Source organism: Ylistrum balloti, unplaced genomic scaffold, assembly GCF_031769215.1.
Source record: "Ylistrum balloti isolate Yb309-2 unplaced genomic scaffold, AGI_CSIRO_Ybal_v1 Utg370332, whole genome shotgun sequence".
In the NCBI taxonomy this organism is placed as follows: domain Eukaryota; kingdom Metazoa; phylum Mollusca; class Bivalvia; order Pectinida; family Pectinidae; genus Ylistrum; species Ylistrum balloti.
The window spans coordinates 1,455,928-1,475,203 of NW_026782241.1; the positions used below are offsets into that span (position 1 = coordinate 1,455,928).

The 19,276-nt window shown below is 36.1% G+C and overlaps 1 protein-coding gene across 1 annotated transcript in view; it reads left to right on the forward strand.

Annotated features, from left to right (window-relative positions):
• The first annotated feature begins 1,381 nt into the window (after positions 1–1,381).
• Positions 1,382–19,276, forward strand: part of LOC132553521 (uncharacterized) — a 41,884-nt gene continuing 23,989 nt past the window's right edge. The window contains exons 1-9 of the mRNA XM_060217768.1: positions 1,382–1,567; positions 7,850–8,096; positions 8,237–8,407; positions 10,794–10,981; positions 11,721–11,880; positions 13,134–13,245; positions 15,569–15,719; positions 18,194–18,338; positions 19,074–19,245. Of these exons, the coding sequence (XP_060073751.1) occupies positions 1,382–1,567; positions 7,850–8,096; positions 8,237–8,407; positions 10,794–10,981; positions 11,721–11,880; positions 13,134–13,245; positions 15,569–15,719; positions 18,194–18,338; positions 19,074–19,245 (1,532 nt within the window). The remainder of the gene's footprint in view (positions 1,568–7,849; positions 8,097–8,236; positions 8,408–10,793; positions 10,982–11,720; positions 11,881–13,133; positions 13,246–15,568; positions 15,720–18,193; positions 18,339–19,073; positions 19,246–19,276) is intronic.

Sequence of the window (19,276 nt, forward strand, 5' to 3'; positions counted from 1 at the left end):
AATACAAAACTGACGTATTCATCATAGCATAGTGTTCTTTGCGCTTCAGCACATTCACGATAAAAAACATGCTTTTCAGCAGGTTTTTTTATAAGTAATTATCAGCATCAGTTGTCGATTTCTTCATCTTTCTATACAACTGTCTGGCGGGGTGATTTCTCTGCAACGAATCTTTTCAGATTTTTTTTTCAGAAGCTGGGTTTCGTTTATGTTCGTTTTTGCCGCTTTCAGCTCGAACCATGTTTTTCTCTTTTTAAGATTTTTGGTTTCTCTTTAACCAAACTGTTAAAAAAATACAAGCCGCAATTACTAGATTAAGAAATTTCTGTTATATTGAAATTTTAACTGTTGTACACAAATATTCTACATATTTGTCGGACATCAGGTAGAGTCACCGTCTCTTGCTTGATAGTGCCTTATCTGAAACTACTGTATAGATATTAACACTGTGGTAAATCTTAGATAATACAGCACTGGTCGGTCACTGACGTCCGGTCTCGTCCTGGATTTTGTAGACGAAAGTCCAGCGTGTCGTTTTTTTATGTAGATAGAGGTGAGTTTTGAAAACCAAGCTGCAAGAATTGGTCAAATAGCTTTCCAATTGTAAACAAATGCATGTAGGATAACTGAGACGGACAATAATGAGGTCATATAGAGAATATTACCTGTACGACTAAATGTCAGCGGGGTTGTCTAAGTAAGTCCATTCAGTTGTCCATTAACATTGCTGGGTTCGTCGTTTTATCCAATATATTCATATATGGCAGTGATTATGAGGTATGTATCAATATCGAATTTCACTCGCGGATGTTTTGTCATGGTGTATATATCGTGTATTGTTTTCACTCACCGCGAAACACCTACCTCTGTGTAGCTTGTTCAAATTCTTTGATATATTTGATAATTGTTACTACTTCTGGGGGCAAACAACTTGTGATAAAATACAGTATCATTTAAACACATAACAACCCTGTTATCAATATCGCATTACAGCTGGATAAATGTTTGTGTCCAGACATTGAGCCAGACGTAGTGGATCTATAACTGTGATTGGGTGAAGGTTTATTGTTTGCGATAGACATGTGGAGCTGGCTAATCGCCAAGATTCATCTTATATCAGTTTCAGAGAATGCCACTTCTATGAATACATGCAAACGTTTGTGTGAGAAGCAGAATAATGCATTCGTGAGAAACAGAATAATGCATTCGTTATTTTCCCTACGGAATATATTAACCTCGTCATGTTTGTTTCTTTTTGCCCCGCCAGTTATAATATCATTAGACCCGTTTCATATACCTGATAAGAAATTAAACCGCGTGTAAAATCCTCAATATATTAGTTATTTAATGCTTCAACATTTGCAGTTTCATGACAATCAAAATGCTGCCAATCTTCGTGGTGACTTTAATGTTGCTTGTACAACCAAACGAGGCATCGAGACAGCCATTGACGATCCAAAATGTATGGAATGGCGGTTTCCACAGCAGTTTTACTGTAGACACAGATCACGCCATCATAGGCTGGACAGCTCACCTGTCTTTTAGTAAAGCTGTACAGAACCTGCAAGTATGTATCAGTTCCTCTTAAAGTCAAAATATCTCCACTTTATGTAAAACAAACCAAAATTGTCAAGTAAAGACAAAGCATTACCTCTACTTCAAATCCGATGAGACATCAGAAGAAAGGGAGGGGAGGGGGTTTGATGTTTGAATAAAGAGATATTAATATAAAAAAATCTTTAAAAACTGTAATAAACATTACCGTATGTCGAGAATAATTTTATTTCAGGACCAAGTTTAAATGTATGAACAAGAGAACTTAATATATTTCCATCTATCACAGCCAGTTAGAAATAGTATGTGTGACATCTCGAGGAATAGATTGCCAGCTCCATTAGGCAGTGATGTGTAACCTCCATCAGAGGTGACAGTGTGCCTCTAAGGTGTGAAGTGCAATTTTTCTAATTGGTTGTGATAAGTGAAAATCTGTTGTGATTATCCTTGCTGATCGTAGGGTTTTCCCTTGTGTCGTACATATATGGTATCCTGGTGTATCCTGCATTGAAACGTAATTGGGAAAACGAAATTAAGACTGCAAGAAATTTAGCTACATGTACATGTTTTAGCTGTCTTGCTTGCAAATGGCTAATAGTGTACTCGAGTTGTTTGTTTACCAATTAACAATATTAGATTCATGGAGTGAAATCCTAATCATTTATCCTTTTTTTAGTTGCACATCTAGTTATTATTTCTCAAAGGATTCCTATAAAGCGATTACCCAACCATCATGAAGAGTGTTAAAATTTTGGTTTTTTTTAAGATTTTTGCTTTTTCCTTCGATTTGAGAGCTTTGCAAAATCACAACACAAATGCGTTTATCATTTTTATGGCATATATTCACTTTTCTAAAGCATATTACTGTTTCTATAAATGATCGAAAGGCTGACAATGAGACACTCCTTACTGCTGAGGTAGGGAAATTACTTCAACTGCATGTGGATCGATTATATTTGTTATCCAAGCAGTTGTCCATTGGCCTCATTCTGTCATATTTCATAGTCGTGTTGTGAGGGAAATAATTATGCCTGGGTCCGGTAATACAAGAAAGTAATCTATCAAGGGTTCTATTGAAATAAGAGAATCAGAAGCGAGAGACATATTAAGGCGATTCAGCTGAAAATGAGGTCTTAAACATCCTGAATTATACATATACATTACTTGTCCTTCAAAAAAGATTGAAAACATGTGTATTAAATTTCATATCAATCTCAATGTTTTTGTTCATACCTTATCAAATAAAATCCAGTTGACTGTCAACAACTTTCATCTTCTACATTTAGCATCACTAACGAGTCCTGGATTGGCAAAACAGCTTATGATACAGCGAATTCACCGATTGGGTCTGTTTCTACATTAGTATTGAAAGAGGCTATTGACTTGAATCGGATTAGCGAATGCGTGCTCTTAAAAGTCCTATAAGTGTAACACAAAAACTACTGAAATTCCTGAAAATGTACAAGGAGAATAAGACCAAGTATTCTAGAAGGGTAAGCATTATCTGCTTTGTGAACAGCACTCGCCTTGTAAGCCCTTGTTAATCAATCCAAGTAATGCAACGTTCTGAAATGAGAACAAGGTTAAACAACAAGATTGGGATACACAGTTACCATCTTTTTGGGATATTATCTGTTTACCATCTCGTCACACTATTTTTCGACCTTAGTGTATATAGGATTATAGTACAGCCGAAAAAGTCGGTTGATTCCTTACCATCTCGTACACTATGTACACTAGTGTCTGATGGAGATGACAGTGTTTTCGTCAAAACATCACATTCTGATCTATTACTGGTTGTGTTCTAAGAACTTCTTCTATCATAATTACAAATTTGAAGAAAATGTTCCGAGAAAAATTATTGGTATACATGGTGATGTTGATAACACACCCTTTCAAAGAGTGATAAAGATAAACTTTCCCCCGAATGTGTTAACATATGTTATATGTTCTGTGCGGTCGTTCACATAATACTATGCAGGAAAATTCTTTTTGTTTTTCCATTCTCTCATTTGTGCGTTTTGCCTTGTAACTTCCGCGGTTCTCAATGTTCGTTTGGCCTTGTAACTTCCGCGGTTCTCAATGTAAGTTTGGCCTTATAATTCTGCGGTTCTCAATGTTCGTTTGGCCTTGTTACTATCGCGGTTCTCAGTGTTAGTTTGGCCTTGTAACTTCCGCGGTTCTCAGTGTTAGTTTGGCCTTGTAACTTCCGCGGTTCTCAATGTTCGTTTGGCCTTGTAACTTCCGCGGTTCTCAATGTTCGTTTGGCCTTGTAACTTCCGCGGTTCTCAATGTTCGTTTGGCCTTGTAACTTCCGCGGTTCTCAATGTTCGTTTGGCCTTGTAACTTCCGCGGTTCTCAATGTTCGTTTGGCCTTGTAACTTCCGCGGTTCTCAATGTTCGTTTGGCCTTGTAACTTCCGCGGTTCTCAATGTTCGTTTGGCCTTGTAACTTCCGCGGTTTTCAATGTTCGTTTGGCCTTGTAACTTCCGCGGTTTTCAATGTTCGTTTGGCCTTGTAACTTCCGCGGTTTTCAATGTTCGTTTGGCCTTGTAACTTCCGCGGTTCTCAATGTTCGTTTGGCCTTGTAACTTCCGCGGTTCTCAATGTTCGTTTGGCCTTGTAACTTCCGCGGTTCTCAATGTTCGTTTGGCCTTGTAACTTCCGCGGTTCTCAATGTTCGTTTGGCCTTGTAACTTCCGCGGTTCTCAATGTTCGTTTGGCCTTGTAACTTCCGCGGTTCTCAGTGTTAGTTTGGCATTGTAACTTCCGCGGTTCTCAGTGTTAGTTTGGCATTGTAACTTCCGCGGTTCTCAATGTTCGTTTGGCCTTGTAACTTCCGCGGTTCTCAGTGTTAGTTTGGCCTTGTAACTTCCGCGGTTCTCAATGTTCGTTTGGCCTTGTTACTATCGCGGTTCTCAATGTTCGTTTGGCCTTGTAACTTCCGCGGTTCTCAATGTTCGTTTGGCCTTGTAACTTCCGCGGTTCTCAATGTTAGTTTGGCCTTGTAACTTCCGCGGCCTTGTAACTTCCGCGGTTTTCAATGTTCGTTTTGCCTTGTAACTATCGCGGTTCTCAATGTGACGTTCCTTGGTTCGACATTAATTGACATAACAGAAGTCGTCGAAGAAAAAGAGAGCAACATCTGCCATGATTTTTTGTAAATTTTTAAATTCAAGTCCTTCTCTCGTTTTATTAACATTTTAGTTTTAATTTCTGTTTGTGTTCACATTGAAAATGTCTTCATGTCGACATTGTTTATGAGCTTAAAAGGTAATTCACTTGACGCTGACATTTAAAGATTCTGATCTCGACTGTTTGCAATATTAGATTGTGTCATCAATCGCCATGCGCGCCACCCAATTTATTCATGACTTAATTTGTTTGAGTAATTCTCTCATGAATAATTCTTAAACAGAAACCTATGTAATTAAGAGATCAAGTCATAAAGTCAGAAAAATTCGAAAGATAAATTGGAGTGTCAGCAAAATTTTGCCTAAATCGTTCAAAAATGAACATGAAGTATAGTTATATCAACCAAGAAATATTTTGAAAATACCTATGTAATTCCTATTTTTTGTTTGTTTTTTGTTTGTTTGTTTTTTGTTTTTGTTTTTTGTTTTTTTTGTTTGTTTGTTTGTTTGTTTGTTAGTTTGTTTGTTTAGTTTTTTATTTGGGGGACGGGTTCTGCGACCCCTTAAGTTTATATTAGCTGCAAATATAATTTTGAAATTTGTTGAATTTCGGGGTGATTCCCCAACTGATTTTGATATTTATTTCGACCAGTTTGGATCTTCCTCAGTTGCTTCCCTTGTCTTCACAGTTTAGGCCCTTGTTATCAGTGATGCGTCCTAAATGGATGAAACTGCTTTAAAATGCAGTTGAATTCACTTGGCTTTATTGTGTCTAATTCTGAACATTTTTAAAAGGTATCGTAGATTACAGACGGTAGACATTGCTAATGGACTTTTAATCCTCGGGGTTTGTCTTAACCTGCATGCCACGTTTTAACTCGTTCGAATGGTGGCACAGTTCAGAATACGCATGCGTATTAGACATGTTCTTGGGAATTATCCAATCATACAAAAATATGAAATTTATTTTAGATTTTCTACAACCTATTTTGTAAGTATCAGCTGTATATATGAAATTGTTATAAATTTGAAAATTCAATATCTGTTTAAAAACAGGAATTGTTTTGTGTGTGAAGTTTAATGTGCGTTGGACATCTCATTTACACATTAAAGGACCAAAGCGACTAGATATAAGCTATACCAAGTATCAAACATTTTACGTGTTATCGTACGAGTGTATGTTATGATATGAATTTATTACTGATTTCGGTTCATGTTGAATTTAGACACGGTATTGTACAACGTAGCTTTGCACTGTAATTTTGCACTACTGAACTACTGAATTTTTTTAAAATACGAGACTCACCACTCATTCTACAAAAAAAACATACATTTCACCGTGAACCCTTTTAGTGCAAGATTGGAAAAATCTTCTGATATTTTCTAGAACTGTTTGAAATATCGCACCACAGCGAAGATAACCTTTTGTGAGAAATGCTATGCTTCGCTATCAATTACTCTAAAAACAATGACGATAAGGTGAAAGACTCGTTCATCCGTCAGTTACCATACATTTAAGGTCTCGTGGGGTCCATTTAAAGTGGTGTCCTACTATTACACTTTTACATTAACATCGCATGCTGTTATTGTTACAATATCAGCTTGCTGAACATAATCTTACATAGATGTCTTCACTAATACTAGTAAGAACAGAAATTAAGAACCCCTTGTGATAAAAACCCAGATATATTTATTGAGTGAGATACAAAATGAGCTATTTTTGGCTGTCTATCTTATTGATAAGCAAATATAACTTTAATGAAATGAAAATCATTTTTTTCCTCGTCAGAATTTTTTTTCTGTATGCTTCTTTTCGTTTATTTCGTTTCGAATGTCATATCAAAAATCCTTATTATCGAAAGTTAGTAATCAATCCCTTTCGTTTTTATCAAATCTTAAATTTAATTTTAAATTTTTCGTCTGAACTACCACCGGAAACGTGATCTTAAATCAATTACAATGTAGTTTACACTTCGCTACAATACACAGCTTTGATGAACTAAGAAAAGAAGAGTGTCACTTTAGATCTGTAAAAGGAAGCCACTTTATATTCAACAACATAAAGATGTTATTTTGCGTCGGTTTTAATTAATTCAGGAAGTGGCGTACACGTGTACGAAATAAAAATATATGATTTTTTTTTTTTGGGGGGGGGGGGGGAACAAAACCAGAGCCTCTCTGTTTCTGGGCGTTTTCGATGATAAGTTTTCAATGGCCGACAGTGTCTTAATAAGGAAATAATTGATTAAGCCAAGCCTGCATGTACCAAAGCTAATTGAACTAGTTTTGAATGAATAATTGCTGAGCTGAAGTGTTGCTTCCTTATTTACATAATACATAAAAAGACTTGGGAAACAGGGACAATTTTTCGTTAACTTAATCCAAATGATTAGGAAAAGATGTCAATTATGGTATCTGAAATATCAAATAAAAACAGCGAAATGTGTGGGGTTTTTTTTCTGTTAAACTATGAAAAATATTGAAATAGTAGAGGACTTACAAGTGAGAGTAATAACAGATTTATCTCCCCTACTCCTAAAATCAGATAAAAACAAACAGACCGACCATTTTTAATGGTAGCACATTTCTTTACCTGGTTACCTTAAACTAGCTTGGAGATTTTGGAAGTTATTAAAATGTGGCACAAATCAGGCTTTTTAAACCGTTCGTATGGGTAGCCGTGATCCTCCAGCAACCCGACAATTTATGAAAGTTGAGTTTGCATCAACAATATTTTACATCAGAAGTCTGCTAACATTCCAGCATACTACCAAAGCAGATATATCCCTGTTATTTCCTTCAGATAATTCTAGCCCTTGCTATATAAAGAAGGAAACCTGTACATTATACAATTTTTATACAGGAGAAATACTGGCAAATGTTTCACTTTTGCAATCATTAAGGTTGTGTATTAATAATAAGGATACGGACCTCCCTCGTTCATATTGGATTCCTAAACTTCATAAGTATCAACATCTTTTAGCTGTTCAGCGACATCAATTCTAATATGATAATCCTTAACTTAACCTTAACCCTGCACATGTATTTTGTCCCAGACAGCTTTTGTTTATTTTAACAATACGTTTCCTTTCCGTCTTTTCCGTGTGAGTACAACTGAGGATGTTCAAGCGACATGATGACTAATTGTTCGTTTTGTTTAGATTTTCAAGGCCATAGTCTTGTCGTCAAGCAGTGATCATCGTGATTATGTTGTTCAAAATGTCCGATGGGACGGAAATATTACGGCCAATAGCTCGCTAACTGTAGATTTCACCGGGACTATGGTTGGTGACCAGGCCCCGACCGGAACTGTTACCATAACGGAAGTAACAATGGGAGGAAGTCAGTCGACAGCTTCACCTCCACCAGGACCCACAACACAGGGCTCATCCAACCATTCTGTAAATGGTTTGTCATTATCTTTTTTTTTTTCATTGTAATTATGAAACAAATATGTATAACATAACTATGAAATTGTTATTTACATGCACAATGTAGTTCCTTCATGATGAAAACAAAACTTCAAAATAAATTGTTAACGTTTTCAGCTCTAAACACAAAATACGATTACGCGGAAGCCATGCGTTTGTCAATACTATTTTACGCCGCGCAACGGTCAGGCAAACTTCCGGCTAACAACCCTATTCCATGGAGGGGTGACTCCGCTCTCCAGGACGGACACGACGTTCACACTGATTTGACTGGTGGATGGTATGATGGTAAGCTGGATTTTAATCTCCATCTATTACATCACACGACGACTCTATGTCATAACAGTCTACAATGTAAACCAAACCTTCTTTATAACAAATATTTCTCTTTTTTAATATGGTTGATATCAAGACCGGTGATATCACCAGACGATAGAGATGATAAGTCATTTTAATGATGCTTTTAAAATTCCTGTATCTATAGATTTTTTTATATATATTCAATAATGTTTTTCCTTGTTTCATTTTGATAAATCTATCTAAAATCTACAATGTCTGCCTTTCATACGATTAAGTCATCAATAACGACATGTAATATGGTAGTATTATTTTCAAAATGGAAGACCATGTCTTCGAAAAATGTTATTCAATATCGTCTTGTCCTTTTGTATATAGTTTTATACACTGGAATAAGAGTTACGTTATACTTATATATATCTACCACAATCAATCGTGTTATTCTATTCCCAGACCGTTCCGTAAATGCGTCAACGGCTGGAAAAAATTATCATATATAAGTATAGTATCATATATAAAATGATATGTGCGCTTCCGGTCATTTGCTTGTTTATGTATGTTGTAACAGGTCATTTAATATCCGCTGGTTTTCATCAATTTTAATCTGAGATAAAATGAAGGTATTGCAGATTTTCGCCATTTTGTATAAATTAGCTGCGATTTCTGGAAATATGGGAAATATCATCGAACCATCTTGTATCAAGATGTCCTGAAGGTTACCAATAATCTGTTTATCTCTGTAATACACTAAGTTTGGCTTTGTACCATTGACTACAAATACTCACCTCTATGATACAACAACATTGACTTTGTATCATTGACTACAAATACACACCTCTATGATACAACAACATTGACTTTGTATCATTGACTACAAATACACACCTCTATGATACAACCACATTGACTTTGTATCATTGACTACAAACACTCACCTCTATGACAAACTAAGTTTGGCTTTGTATCATTGACTACAAATACTCACCTCTATGACAAACTAAGTTTGGCTTGTATCATTGACTACAAATACTTACCTTTATGATACAACCACATTGATTTTGTATCATTGACTACAAATGTTCGCCTCTGTGATACTCCAACCTCGGCATTGTATCATTGAGGCTACATATACTGACTTCTGTGATACACTAACATTAAATTTGTATCATTGACTACATAACTCACCTCTATGATACACCAACATTGACTTTGTACCATTGACTACAAATACTCACCTCTATGACACACTAAGTTTGGCTTGTACTATTGACTACAAATACTCACCTCTATGACAAACTAAGTTTGGCTTGTATCATTGACTACAAATACTTACCTTTATGATACAACCACATTGATTTTGTATCATTGACTACAAATGTTCGCCTCTGTGATACTCCAACCTCGGCATTGTATCATTGAGGCTACATATACTGACTTCTGTGATACACTAACATTAAATTTGTATCATTGACTACATAACTCACCTCTATGATACACCAACATTGACTTTGTACCATTGACTACAAATACTCACCTCTATGACACACTAAGTTTGGCTTGTATCATTGACTACAAATACTTACCTTTATGATACAACCACATTGATTTTGTATCATTGACTACAAATGTTCGCCTCTGTGATACTCCAACCTCGGCATTGTATCATTGAGGCTACATATACTGACTTCTGTGATACACTAACATTAAATTTGTATCATTGACTACATAACTCACCTCTATGATACACCAACATTGATTTTGTATCATTGACTACAAATACACACCTCTATGATACACCAACATTAAATTTGTATCATTGACTACAAATACACACCTCTATGATACACCAACATTGATTTTGTATCATTGACTACAAATACACACCTCTATGATACACCAACATTAAATTTGTATCATTGACTACAAATACACACCTCTATGATACACCAACATTGATTTTGTATCATTGACTACAAATACTTACCTCTATGATACACCAACCTCGGCATTGTATCATTGACTACAGATATTTACCTCTTTACCTCTATGAAACACCAACATTAACTTTGTATCATTGACTACAAATAGTCATGAATTGATTTCCGTTATAATTGAGTGGTGATTTTCACTGATAATGTGACCAGCCTTCATTGTTTCAATTGGAAAAACTTTGAACACCAATCAACCACCTAACATCTACTGAACCTTAGCTAAATCAAATAATCCATCATACTTTAAGAAGAGAGTGGTAACAAATACGTTTTAGTCACCATCTATTCCTGTATTTTGATGGTTTTTGTTTGGCAAATTTTATCCACAGAGAAAAACGTATTTTATGTATCTTTATCACAATCACAATTTTGCCAATTTTTTTTAGCTGGCGACCTAATTAAGTTTAATTTCCCGATGGCGTCCACCACTACACTGCTTGTATGGGGTCTCATTCGGTGGCCGGACGCCTATCAGTCTGCAGGACAACTAGACAACATGTATGACAGCATAAAATGGCCGCTTGACTACTTCCTAAAGTGTTGGAAGCCAAGTATAAACACACTTTACGTACAGGTAGGTATTTTCAAGGCAGGTAAATAATGTACATACAGGTGGATACAGATAAAATGTTAAATGCAGAAGAATAAAGCAAATAACAGGAAACTGTTTGTCAAGATTTGATGTAGACACAAGGCTACATGCATACGTAAGCTTTGTCATGTGTCCTTTACCATATACACAAGTTGTTATCAAGCATGCTTCAGTATCTCCAGTCTTATATATTCTTATGTTAAACTTTTAGAATCGTGTCAGAAAATAAAGAGACAATATTATCTAATTACTAGCGAATGACAGCAATGCTTTCAAGACCGATTCCATGAACGTTTTATGTATTCTATGACAAGTAACGTTGCTGAAACTTCTAATTGTTTAAAGTGTTTCTAAAAGCACAGGGAAGCCTTGTATGTGTATCAGAATAGAATGACGACATTCAGAAGTTTAAAAAGGTAAAATCAGGACGAAGGAGAGATTGCATGTCAGCATTCCATAGTTTTTCCTGTTAAACCGTTGGCTTCACTGTCTATTACTTATAGTGCACATCCTGCAATGAAGATAAATTACCCAACACTAACTATATATGTACACCTTACACGAGATTGAAACATATCAAAACGATTAAAGTGCATGTATGCGCTAATAGGACGTGAATTACTGAAATTCCTATTTCAGTCGACAAGTCTTCACATATCTCCACTTATTTCTTGATGTGATTGGATTTTTATATGCTTTAACACGTATTAATTTCCTGTAGTGTGGAAATGGGCACTTAGGCCATGATTACTGGGGCAGACCGGAAGACATGAATCCGAACAGACCAACGTATAAAGTCAATGCGCATAAACCCGGAAGTGACGTTGCAGGGGAGACAGCTGCAGCGATGGCAGCTGGTTCGATCGCTTTCCAAAGAAAAGGTATCACTGTAGCTGTCAAGGCCAGGTCGATCAGAAGCTCCTTCTCCTCCTCCTCCTCCTCCTCCTCTCCTCCTCCTCCTCCTCCTCCTCCTCTCCTCCTCCTCCTCCTCCTCCTCCTTCTTCTTCTTATTATTATTAATGGGTAGGGCCTCGTTTTCTATACATAAACATGTATATTTGATTTTATTTGCATTAAATTTATAGAATGGGATTGGACACAAGTTATCAAACTTATATGAAGATGAAATGGACTGTTTTAGCTTGTTCAGACAGATAGACAGACATACTAATTTCAAATTCACATTTACAAATCAAAACTGGTAAGTAAGCAATACACGTAATTTACATGTAGTTAAATCGAAAAAATTCAAGATATTTTTTTATCTAAGAAGAATTTTCAAAGATATACTGAACAAACAGCGAAGCACCAAATATTTAAAAACAAAGAGGTATGGCGCTGTGCGTATCTGGAGCTTCCATTTCAGTACATAGACTAGGTAGATCTAAATTTGACAAAGGACGACAGGCCAACAACCGTGTCTATCCTGACTGTGGCGTGCTTTCCTTATAGATGTTGGGCGATGTTACTATTAAAACTGAGAATTGCACACAGGAAAACATTAATCCAATGCCCAAATTGCTATTGAAACATTTAACACTCATTATCACCTGAAATAATAGGTCTTGGTCTGTAATCGTTGGAATGCATATGAATAATGAAATAACAAAACACTTCCTACTGCAATTAGTTAATGAAAAAGTGTATTGAAAGATAACATTCCGATGTTAAAAGCTGTGACTAAGCGTGCGACCCAATGAAACACATCTAACAAATATAAGATATAATTTAATTGTAAAGTCAAGATAAAAAGCAAAAGCTCCTATCATTTTTGGTCTAATTTGATTTTTTTTATTTCTTGATGTATCAGACCTCACTGGGTTTGTGTGTACTATGGATGCCAAAATAGCATTTGTAATCAGAAAATTAGCAATGTTTTATTGTATAATATCCAAGGTAGCAATTTCTAAATCAAATAAAAAACTTTTTCATGTTTTATTGTTTAATTTCCTTTCCGAATTCGCAAAATGAAAATTCTGTTGTTTTGTGGTTTTTAAGGTTTTTTTGCATGTGATGGCTTATCACATTTAAGTAGAATTAGACAGTTAAACGCTATTTCAATTTAAGCCAAGCTACAATGCTCTCACCAGAGTATCACGTGGCGAAAAATGTTGACGTCACTTTTTGTTTGTAGATACTGCCTACGCCAATACATTGCTGACGGCGAGCAGATCTCTTTATGTCTTCGCCAAGACTCACAGAGGAAAATATTCCGATAGCGTGCAGGACGTTCACGAGTTTTATGCGTAAGTTCAGTAATTAGGGAACCAGGTCGAAGGAGAAGAAGCTGCAACACGGATGAAGTCAAAGTTTTATAAAACGAAAGCGATATTGTCTCAACAGAGTCTCAACAACGTTTACATTTTCTCTCCTGCATGTTGTTGTTGCTATTGTTTTGAGTTTCTAAGGATAACAGTTTTGAATAAGGGAAACAGTTTGAGTCATTTCCGAGTTCGGATTGCATTTTGAGTCAGGGTTTGTTTTGAGTTTGGAGTATAATTTTGATTAAGAGTTGAAATTTTGAGTTAGGATTGAATTTTGAGTAAAAGTTACAGTCTTGATGAAGCATTGCATTTCGAGTAAGAGTTAATTTTGAGATAGGAGTAAATTTTGAGTAAAAATTAGTTTTGAGTTATGTGATGTAGTTATAGTTTGAGTAAGAGCTAGTTTTTTTAGTTTGCATTACACTTGATAAAGAGTTGCAATTTTGACTTAAAAGTACGGTTTTGAGTTAGGATTACATTTTGAGTAAGAGTTAGTTTGGAGTTATTATTACATTTTGAGTTAGAGTTAGTTCGGAGTTAGGATTACATTTTGAGTTAGAGTTAGTTCGGAGTTAGGATTACATTTTAAGTTAGAGTTAGTTCGGAGTTAGGATTACACTTTGAGTTAGAGTTAGTTCGGAGTTAGGATTACATTTTGAGTTAGAGTTAGTTCGGAGTTAGGATTACATTTTGAGTTAGAGTTAGTTCGGAGTTAGGATTACATTATGATTAGAGTTAGTTCGGAGTAAGGATTACATTTTGAGTTAGAGTTAGTTCGGAGTTAGGATTACATTTTGAGTTAGAGTTAGTTCGGAGTTAGGATTACATTTTGAGTTAGAGTTAGTTCGGAGTTAGGATTACATTTTGAGTTAGAGTTAGTTCGGAGTTAGGATTACACTTTGAGTTAGAGTTAGTTCGGAGTTAGGATTACATTATGAGTTAGAGTTAGTTCGGTTAGGATTACATTATGGAGTTAGTTCATTCATGATTAGAGTTAGTTCGGAGTTAGGATTACATTTTGAGTTAGAGTTAGTTCGGAGTTAGGATTACATTATGATTAGAGTTAGTTCGGAGTTAGGATTACATTTTGAGTTAGAGTTAGTTCGGAGTTAGGATTACATTTTAAGTTAGAGTTAGTTCGGAGTTAGGATTACATCATGATTAGAGTTAGTTCGGTGTTAGGATTACATTATGAGTTAGAGTTAGTTCGGAGTTAGGATTACATTTTGAGTTAGAGTTAGTTCGGAGTTAGGATTACATTTTGAGTTAGAGTTAGTTCGGAGTTAGGATTACATTTTGAGTTAGAGTTAGTTCGGAGGTAGGATTACATTTTGAGTTAGAGTTAGTTCGGAGTTAGGATTACATTTTGAGTTAGAGTTAGTTCGAAGTTAGGATTACATTTTGAGTCTGATTATAGTTTTGAGATTAAGGCACTCCCTTTGGCTAATTACTAGCCCAAAAACAACATGGTTTATGCCGTTCTCTGATGAACTAAATTAGATTGACATCGAAAATTGGCCAGAATTGGGACGAATTCTTCCTGAATAGGGAATCGGCTATTCTAGAATATTGCAAATTATCGCCAGGCGCTCCTGACAGCTTTAGAGTACAAACACTTTTGTCCAGAACTCACTTTGTATTCCCGACTTTAACGTTTGGGCTGACAAAAGAGACCGTTAAACTGAAAGGTTCAGAGAAATAGCTAACCAAGGAAATTGCTCTATTTTATGACAGACAAACAAATTCCTTAAGTAGAAATGGGATTTTTAATAGGATACTAAACCCAACGTCTCATACATGTATTTTAAGTCTGAGAAAGTGTCATGTTATTCTGTAAAAGTGAAATTATGTGACAGAACGTTAATAGTCTTCTTAATGGATGGTTTGAAGAAACAATATTTAGAATGTATGGAATTGTTTGTCTGTGTCGTTTGTCACATAAATATGTCCATGATTCATTCTTGTTTCTGATTGTTCTTGCGTCCGCCGTTTTGTTTCTGACTATCACAGTTACGTAATCTGTCCTGGTATCCACCTATCGCATTATTATGGTCTCTCTGTGCACCTGTCACATATACGTTAAGTATCTGTCTGTCTGTCTGTCAGTTTTTCAGGCTGTCTGCCTGCATGTCTGTTTGTCTGTCTGCCACCTTGCCCTGCCTGCCTGCCTGCCAGCTTGTATGTATGTGTGTCTGTCAGTATGTCTGTTTGCCTGCCTGCCTGTCTGTCCATCTGTCACATTTTATTATCTGTCTGTCCATCTGTCATATATCTACGGCCTGTCTGTCCATCTGTTTTCACACAGATCCAGTGGCTATGAGGATGAATTGTGTACCGCCGCAGCCTGGTTATACAAGGCCACCAACGAAACCCATTATTTAGTCGACGCTAAACATTTTTACGATTCAGACACCGCGTATGCGCTCTCCTGGGATGACAAGCAAATCTCATGTCAAGTGAGTATAACACTGCACCATAGATATGTATTTTGGTTCCTCACTATCTAATACCTAGATTATAACAAACAAGTATATTTATTCATACTTCGATCTGTAACATCTGTTGTCATTTCGATAACATTGTTACAAACTTCCATCAATAATAAAGTTAGTAGAACGATTCATCATGGTGACAAACAATTTTTTTGGATAAACTGTCAATAGACATGATCGATATACCCAGTTTTGTATCAACTGTTCATACATATGACCAATTATAGTGACATATATTATTATGTATAAACTGTCAGATGGTGATAATGTACCCATTGAACCCACAATTCCTTGAATGGACGGAGTCAGTGTATAAAAACAAAGTTACTTACTTACTATGGGAACGATACAGAAATACAATGTATTATCATCACATAGATATTACTATGGGAACGATATAGAAATACAATATATTATCATCACGTAGATATTACTATGGGAACGATACAGAAATATACTGTATTATCATCACGTAGATATTACTATGGGAACGACACAGAAATACACTGTATTATCATCACGTAGATATCACTACGGGAACGACACAGAAATACACTGTATTATCATCACGTAGATATTACAATGGGAACGACACAGAAATACACTGTATTATCATCACGTAGATATTACAATGGGAACGACACAGAAATACACTGTATTATCATCACGTACTATGGGAACGGTACAGAAATACACTGTATTATCATCACGTACTATGGGAACGGTACAGAAATACACTGTATTATCATCACGTACTATGGGAACGGTACAGAAATACACTGTATTATCATCACGTACTATGGGAACGGTACAGAAATACACTGTATTATCATCACGTACTATGGGAACGGTACAGAAATACACTGTATTATCATCACGTACTATGGGAACGGTACAGAAATACACTGTATTATCATCACGTACTATGGGAACGGTACAGAAATACACTGTATTATCATCACGTACTATGGGAACGGTACAGAAATACACTGTATTATCATCACGTACTATGGGAACGGTACAGAAATACACTGTATTATCATCACGTACTATGGGAACGGTACACTGTATTATCAACACGTACTATGGGAACGACACAGAAATACACTGTATTATCATCACGTAGATATTACAATGGGAACGGTACAGAAATACACTGTATTATCATCACGTACTATGGGAATGGTACAGAAATACACTGCATTATCATCACGTACTATGGGAACGGTACAGAAATACACTGTATTATCATCACGTACTATGGGAACGGTACAGAAATACACTGTATTATCATCACGTACTATGGGAACGGTACAGAAATACACTGCCTACTATGGGAATACAGAAATCACTGTATTACATACGGTGAAATACACTGTATTATCATCACGTACTATGGGAACGGTACAGAAATACACTGTATTATCATCACGTACTACACGGTACAGTATATATCATCACGTACTATGGGAACGGTACGTGAAATACACTGTATTATCATTTTACTATGAATAATAAATACACGGAACACACGTAAACATTAAAATATATGAATTATATGACAAATGCTTTAAAATAAGAAATACACTGATATATCACGTACTATGGGAACGGTACAGAAATACACTGTATTATCATCACGTACTATATACAGAAATACACTGTCACGTTATGGGACACAGAAAACTGTATTATCATCACGTACTATGGGAACGGTACAGAAATACACTGTATTATCATCACACAGAAATACACTGTATTATCATCACGTAGATATTACAATGGGAACGGTACAGAAATACACTGTATTATCATCACGTACTATGGGAATGGTACAGAAATACACTGCATTATCATCACGTACAGAAATACACTGTATTATCATCACGTACTATGGGAACGGTACAGAAATACACTGTATTATCATCACGTACTATGGGAACGGTACAGAAATACACTGTATTATCATCACGTACTATGGGAACGGTACAGAAATACACTGTATTATCATCACGTACTATGGGAACGGTACAGAAATACACTGTATTATCATCACGTACTATGGGAACGGTACAGAAATACACTGTATTATCATCACGTACTATGGGAACGGTACAGAAATACACTGTATTATCATCACGTACTATGGGAACGGTACAGAAATACACTGTATTATCATCACGTACTATGGGAACGGTACAGAAATACACTGTATTATCATCACGTACTATGGGAACGGTACAGAAATACACTGTATTATCATCACGTACTATGGGAACGATACAGAAATACACTGTATTATCATCACGTACTATGGGAACGGTACAGAAATACACTGTATTATCATCACGTACTATGGGAACGGTACAGAAATACACTGTATTATCATCACGTACTATGGGAACGGTACAGAAATACACAGTATTTTCATTATCCAGATTTTACTCTGGGAACTGACTAGTGAGACCCAGTATAAAACCAGTGTGAGGAACTTCCTTCATAGCTACATGCCTGGTGGAAATGTTCCATACACACCGTGTGGTCTTGTGTTCAGGGCCAAGTGGGGCTCGCTGGCGTTTGCAGGTACAGTATATACATAGCAACAATGAACAGACGTGAAATATTGTAATTTTAATGAATAATAATTTCCGGAACACATCGAAACATTAAAATATATGAATTATATGACAAATGCTTTAAAATAAGAACATTGATATATTGATTTTATTTGAGACCTGATTTTTATATAGAATATGTTGCACGAGTTCCTGACATAGAAGAATATGTCACCAAGTGTCTGGCAGGTAAAATTCAAATACGTATCCAGTTTCATAAATCTTGCATGAAATGGAAATTACTGTAAGAGTGTGTTTCACATGACATTCGCTGAAAAAGGTTTTTAGAATTATAAGTCTGAAACAGAATCGAAATTGGTGATGTTCTCACTTTGTATGGAAGCCTGAAGTTGGTTCCAAGTTCCAAGTTCCGTTAAAGAACCGTTTGGGAACTAGTTTGAGAAAAACGTCACTAGGAACTAGGAACTGGGAGCTGGGAGCTCATCTTTGTATCTCTTTCTTTGTTATCATTACACCGCATATAACGCCTTGACTTGGTTGTTGGCACGTTTCCGTCTTCGTGACTCCTTCCGTGTCCGGGTATCGTTACATTTAGCAAGGTTTAAAACATATCACTTCCGACACCAGCAACGACCTCAAAGATTCAATCACTATATGTGACATTTGTGAATTATCTGGCGAGTTAGTGAATTAATGATATCGTATCTGTATTTTAACATCGGTGTGAATATTTCTCCATCAGCTAATGCCGCCTTCGTGGCCCTGATGGCAGCTGAGGACGGGATTGGCGGGAATGACTACAAAGCATGGGCCTTATCTCAGATAGATTACGCTCTCGGGGAAAACAACCATAACTTTAGCTACGAGATCGGATTCGGTACAGATTACCCTGTCAAACCTCATCATGTGGCAAGGTAAGTGCATCACAATTAAAAATAATTCAAA